General features: G+C 41.9%; 1 protein-coding gene across 4 annotated transcripts; it reads right to left on the bottom strand.

The window, feature by feature from the left end:
• Window positions 1-370: 370 nt before the first annotated feature.
• Window positions 371-6,421, bottom strand: LOC147419446 (uncharacterized). 4 transcript variants are annotated; one of them, XM_086506011.1, is made up of 14 exons: window positions 6,258-6,416; window positions 5,680-5,776; window positions 5,395-5,559; window positions 5,156-5,256; window positions 4,510-4,566; window positions 4,334-4,417; window positions 2,998-3,102; window positions 2,758-2,907; window positions 2,568-2,681; window positions 2,447-2,485; window positions 2,248-2,316; window positions 2,007-2,105; window positions 1,799-1,907; window positions 434-1,036 (listed from the first exon to the last, which is right to left on the bottom strand). In XM_086506011.1, exons 1-14 carry the CDS (start codon window positions 6,372-6,374, stop codon window positions 927-929), a joined length of 1,416 nt encoding a protein of 471 aa, XP_086362137.1. In that variant the 5' UTR covers window positions 6,375-6,416; the 3' UTR covers window positions 434-926. The 4 variants fall into 4 exon arrangements, with proteins under 4 accessions (XP_086362138.1, XP_086362136.1, XP_086362137.1 ...); XM_086506010.1 differs by having other exon boundaries at window positions 428-1,036; window positions 1,799-2,105; window positions 6,258-6,417; XM_086506013.1 differs by lacking the exon at window positions 434-1,036 and having other exon boundaries at window positions 1,610-1,907; window positions 6,258-6,414.
• Window positions 6,422-6,729: the final 308 nt, after the last annotated feature.

Genomic DNA, 6,729 nt, shown 5'->3' with positions numbered 1-6,729 from the left:
CTTCTTATGTCCCGAGAGAGATGGGATGGAATGGTTATGGCCGGATGATGACATTCTTCAATCTGTCAGATTTGGATGCCTTTGTTCATAAACGGAAAATAGAGAACTCCTTTGTCCCATTTAACAGATCATGATAAGCATGTGATAAAAACTGATTATTTTCAGAATTTATGTCTACTCGTTGTGAATAGCATCGTGCTTGATGGCCCAAATGCGTGTATATCTTTGCAAGCACACGGATACATTCTAATCATTCTCTCATTTACACGTTGAATGGCAATAGACCCTAATAAACTACTAGCTATAAATTATCGAAACAGTGGCAGACAAGCTATGCAGACCCCAGAACATGGCTTAACTTCTCCTTTTGCATGTAGCATGAATGATGAGCGTACTTTAGTCATGAACAACTTTGTAACCATAATGTGGCCACTTGTCTTCAATAGAAAAGAATACTGTGTAGAGCGAGTTTGTCATGACCTCATGCTTATCATTGTTGAAGCTCAAAAAATTTCAGTGTCTAATAGTGTAAAGAATCCATACCTTGTTTCACCACACTGACATTCTGTGTTGGGATTGAATCTTTCTGTGTTGCAACCCAATAAGACATGACACAAAATGTGCCTTGGGCAAGGCACAAAGAAAACAGACTACATGAGGAGAGACCCCTTAATGAAGAGTGGAATGTATGTCCACACACATCACGATTCACAAATAGCGACCAGACTTGCACTGGATCTAGCATGAAAAAGTAAAAAGCAAAGAACAGACTTGCCACTCAGAAAGTGTCAAGCTCAAGGGACTCTGATCAATCCACGGAACTTGTGACAGCTTCGAACTTTTTCTGAAAGACCGCCTTTGCTAAATCCACACAACAATGTCTCCATACATATGTTCAATGCAAAGAAATACCTCCATCATGATGCTTAAACACCACGCTCAAATCCAGGAGGCTCAAATTCGACATCTCCAAATTTGCATCTCCTTAGAATTAACACCATTGATCTCATTGGAATTTCTGAGGCATATGAACAACCTATAGCACAATGGTTACAATTACATGACCCTTATGTTTTCATATGAGGAACACTTCAGACCTCACTTCTGCAATAATTCAGTAGAGTATATCTTCTCATACCAAGCGTAAAAAGCTGGTTTGGACTACGATCTCACAAAATAGTAGTCACATAATAGTGCATTCACATTTAGTGGGAGACGCTCTTCATTTAAAACCACACACACACATCCACACTCACACCGTAAGCTTCATCAACATCAGCAAGGATACAACATTGAGAGATTTCATCTTCCAGAGGTCTCATGCTCAATAGAGCAGCAACACTTCGCCGAGCAAGACGCCCATGCCCACCCAAGAGGAGACCCAAACACCCACACTATATACAAATCATAGCTATTACTGAGCACCCCAAGGGACAAATGTCAAGGAATCTTCATCATGCAGAGACAATTTTCCATGAAAGATTTTCAGTGAAATCTTGCATAATTTGGATAATGGATGTACTTTAATAGACGATTTAGAAAAACATTAGCTCAGAAGTACATCTTCATTAATGTACTGGTTCGGTCTCAACTCTAAAAGTGCATTGGCCTCTTTAAGAAGACAAATCTCTATCTCTCTCTCTCTCTCTCTCTCTCTCTCTCTCTCTCTCTCTCTCTCTCTCTCTTCATGATTGTACTTCCCTGAGCATAGAGAGACATCAAAAACTGTGATCTTTTAAGGGAAAAATGTTACAAGACTTTGTGTAGGTGTAAGAAACAGTTTTAGCCAACTAGTTACCTATATCCTTGGTCTGACTTCTTAAGCTTGCTCTTTGTATTGATTCCACAAGCTGAGTGGCAATACTTCTGGCAGCATGAGCGCGTTGCAAGGGAGCCATTTGCAGGATCTGATTACACAAGCCCAAACTAAGTATTTTACAAAAAGAAGAAACACACAGTACACTCAGTCTTTCTAGTCCACCGTGTACACACAAAAATAAGATAACCTCATCAGAATCAAAACTCTCAACAATTACACCGCCGCGACGAGGCACACCAAGCTCCCTCCAATCCATGTCATAAAAACCAAAAGTCTTTGCTAACTCCTGCAAGAAGAATAAATATTAAGATGCAGAGCCACATCTATTGCAGGACGGTAATCTCTCGACAGTCACAATCATTACAGAGGCTTATGAGTCTTTTCACAGCCAACATAAATTCCCATTACATAGATGCATAAACTTTTACCTTGTTTAATAATGTGTTTGGATCTCCTATCACTCCAATAACATGTCCCCTAAAATCTGCTGTTGGCCCCTACTCTCCAAGCAGAGGGACAAAAATTACCACTCTGATCTAAAGAAATCCGGCACTCGAGAGGGGAAAGGGGGGGGGGGGGGGGGGGGGGGGGGGGGGGGGGTGTTAAAATTGGAATATATTCTCAAACCTGGCCATGAATCTCCACCACAGGATGGCCACGAAGTGTCTAGACTCAAAAACAAGAACAAGTCATGAAGCATAAGCTCCAAAAACTATCCATTACAACCTAAAGCTAAAAGGTAACCTACCTGTTTAGATACCCAGTTCAAATACTCCTCCCATGATAGATATGGAGCATCACGATCAGGTCGTAGGACCCTCCACCCATGTGCATGCAAGTCCCTTTCAACAAGATTGGCAATCTGCTCAGTAGCATATGATATGATTGTATATAAAAACTATGTTTGGTACAAAATCCTTTAGATGCATGATTGGTACCTCAAGATTGAACTCCCGTTCCCCTGGGGCTCCAGACTCATTTCCCGGATCTATATAATGTCCTGGAGCCACAGTTATGGTGCCGCTTTCTCTAAACTTTTCAGATGCCTTTGTGTAAGCCAAAGTAGCCAAGGGTTTCTCTCTCAAGACCTAATTGCAGGAGGGCCCCATAAACGAGTTATTTGACAGCAAATGTAATAAAATCCAAAAAAAACGTGATTCAGAGGGTATATACTTAACCCTTGAGCCCAGACGGTGTGTGACTTTCACTGATCCAAAATTCATGTCCCCAGAGAAAAACCTCTGAAAGTCCAAAGAAGGCATCCTTACAGCAGCAGAGGCTACCTGAAGAAAACTTGGCAGCTTTAAGCATTGCAAACAGAAAAGCATGTTCTTGCACAATTGCCCAGACATATGGCAGAACTCTGAACTGACGCAAATCCTCATAGTAATAAAAATTTATGTTAAATGTCTACATTGCTCTTTGGATGCCCTTCCTAGCAACTCCAAGCAAAAAACAGGTCTGTTCACAGTCTCACGCACACTAGTCAAAAGTGCACAAGAAGCCTCTACGTCTGTTCACAGCCTCAAGCACATTAATGTCAAAAGCACACAATAAGCCTCCATCAAACTAGCTTTCTTGTATTCAACACTATGATCACTCTTCTCACCTGCATATCTTTTTTTCCGACACACCAGAGGGCCCACAGGGGGAGGTGCTTATCCCTTTCAAATATTAGCCATGTTACATGATCGTGCAAGGGCCCCGTACCATCGGGCAAGAGCCATGCGTAGGCATCACCATAGCCACCTAAGTGATGCACCACGGGCTGGGAACGACGGAGAGAACTCGTAGCGACCAGCTAGGAAACTCTTCCTCGGGTGACCCACCCTAGGAAGAGGATGCACTCGAGTGTCCAAGGGCAAGAGCCCTAGCAACGTGAACACCAGGTGAGCACAAGGCGTCCCTCTAGAGTGTGACCCAACAGGGGATTTTAACCCACAAGCCGTAGGTTGAAACTTGATAGGCCACAGCCTTACTGTTAGACCAACTCTTTGCATATCTTGAAGACATGTATTGCACAGTGGACATCAGCTCTACCTATTGAGCAAAGTAATGCCAAAAAAGCTGATATCTTGTACAATAAGCCTCGGTCAAACTAGCTTTCTTGTATGCAAGTAGGTCAGTCAGCTCTTCTGTATTTCTGTCAGACACTCACACACGCAGCTTTCCTGATGGTCTAGTTCAAACACCTAGGATGAATGTGAGCACACAAATTTTCACATGCTTAAAGATGCATTTGAATTTTGCTATGACACATCCAGCTTACTGCACATTGTATCCTTCGCAACAGGAGCCACTGGAAGGGGGTGTTTGGGGGTGGGGGGTGGGGGGGGGACTTCCTATCCACCACTGAAAAACTACATATGATAGAATCCCTATCAGATAGCTCAAAATTGACATGTGTGCTTCTTTTCCACGATCAAAAAATGGTGTGTCCCATTAAATTTCCATGTCATTGTGAAAATAGCACCAAAGTCAACTCTGTTTCAGTCAAAAAACTAAAACACTTACAGCTATTAAGCTCTTCGAAATAGCCCACCTCCACAAGTACTCGAATGTCATCACATCATTCTCCAGCTTACTTCGCAATAAATCCTTTGCAGCAGAAAAGAAACGGGCTTCTTATTTACATCAGAGATATACAGGAAATATAATAAGAACATTTAACTTTCTGCACCTAGACTCACTCTTTCTGTTGACTTCCAGTTGAGTTGAATAGCCCACCGCAGCCCATTAGTACTAGCCTGCTAGGTCAACCACAATACTTTTTAAAATGCTCGGTCGTAAAAAAAAATCTTGCTTTCTTGCCAAGAAGTCACAAGTTATTGCCAAAGAAAGTCTACTTCCTTTTCCACTTAGATAACAAGTCATTGCAACAAGGATGCCCATTGCTAAGAACAGAGCCTTTTCCCTCCCCTTTCCCAACCTCTCTTTTCTAAAGACACAACCATGCTTTACTCTTTTTATTGGGACAAAAGTAAGGTAAGCACACGCTGCACACATACCACAAGACGGCTTTAAGTTAAGACTCACGTCCCAAATTAACTTCAACTGAAGTCACCTGCCATAAGACGCACAATTCTTGCAAAAAGAAGAAGGCACGTCCATATCCTTAGTCCAAGCTAATAAGAATTCAATTGACACTTTAGTGTGGGCTGATGAAGAACGGTGTGTTCATTAACCTTATTTCAACTCAATCAATTTCAGTATACATTATCATCAAGCAGAAAGGAAACATTCCACACTACTGTAAATCTCAACACATTAAATGAAATCTATAAGCAAGCCAATTAAGAAAATTCAACCATGAGTAGGGATGCTACAGAGGCACACCTTTATACTTGCTCTAATTGCAAGTTTCGCTTGGCCAACCGAAAACCTTCTGCGAATTTCTGCAGAAGGGACAGTCGAGACTTCCAGAACAGGCTGCAGGGCTGCACAGCCTCAATGCTTCAGATCTTCAAGCTAGTAATAAGCAGAAGTGATGCTGCATCTGTCAAATCCAAAGCAGGCTAAGCAAAGCCTAAACAACCTGCTAACTCCATTCTAGACACAAGATGACAAGAGCTTACCCAGTCTTCCAAGAAAGGGCGTCAAGGACTTCAGACGCATGTATGGGGATAGAGATCTACATGCAGACAAACTTTCCATGTCCTTTTTCTGCCTCAATAAACACCCCTTAAGCCCAAATAGCATTGATATAGGTATCCATCTCCATCGCCACCTTCCATAATCTCCTGCATATATTCACTGATTAAGGACAGAGAAAAATGACAGACCAATATCTTAAATACGTGACAGTGAACAAGACCACACATCCAAAAATCAGCAAGTGATAGTGGTGGGAACACAAGTACCTAGACCAAAACAATGTGGCAGGACACAATCACGTCCTATAGTTAGTTCAGACGTGGATTCAGTTGTAAGCATTGCTTGCACCTTCCAATTCTGAATCTGCTAAAACACAATTTGATGAGTGGAAGGTGTGAGCACTAAATTTTATAACAGTTCACTCAAGTTTCTGTCACATTCTCAAAAAGCTTTTGCAGAACATATGAAGAGACTGCTAGAACCAATATGGCATATTGGCACTAACAAAGAACATGACTCCAGCATTTTCAGTCTGACAGGATCGAAGTAAAAGAACCAAACAAGGTTATTTTGAGACTTATCATTAAGGCAGATGACAATGCTGATGATGATGAAGCAAGGAAAGACATGGATTGGCAAGATATTGAAACATTTATGGTTTGATCACATCGTGCGTAGGCATGATTGCCTACAATGCAAGCATGACCAAGGACAAAAAATATTTGGGCTTCATTGGGAAGTGAGCTCGGGACTGTGCATCAGAAAGATGTCTACTTGTCTACGCTCAACAACAAAGATGTCTATCAATCAAGACGCGACATTATAGAAGTGAACAGGAGGTTACCTTGTGAGGAAGTCGAGGATAGAAAGGAGGGGGCGCAGTGGAGAAGGGCTGCTGGAAGCATAACTTCTCAACGCAGACTTCATGGCCCGTCACTTCCTGCTCGCCTGCTGCTGCCATCTTCCCTACTCGCACTTAAAGATGCCAAATGTTTAAACTAAGCAGAAAAGATTGGGCTATTGAAAAATTGAGCTATTGAAAATTAGTGTTTTTCCCCAAAACTTTGCAGGTTGTTTTAAAATTATAACTAAACTATGAAAAATTTTGCAGTTTTTTCAAATTATAAAATAAAATTTTGCAGGTAAATTCAGCCATACTTGCGTGGTGTTCTTGCAGCATTCCACCTTTCTGAAGTTTGGTCTTAAGGGGCAACCCTATTGTAATACCAAGGGCCAACCTAGGGGGTCACGGACCTAGGCCAAGGCCCAAAATGTTGGTGTGGACAGGGAATCCTAAGAATGGACTAGAGCTAGGA

The sequence above is a fragment of the Adiantum capillus-veneris genome, chromosome 29, assembly GCF_014529385.1.
Source record: "Adiantum capillus-veneris isolate H3 chromosome 29, ASM1452938v2, whole genome shotgun sequence".
Taxonomy (NCBI): domain Eukaryota; kingdom Viridiplantae; phylum Streptophyta; class Polypodiopsida; order Polypodiales; family Pteridaceae; genus Adiantum; species Adiantum capillus-veneris.
Note: the sequence above shows the minus strand (reverse complement) of the source record. Positions and strands in the feature narration are given on the sequence as shown.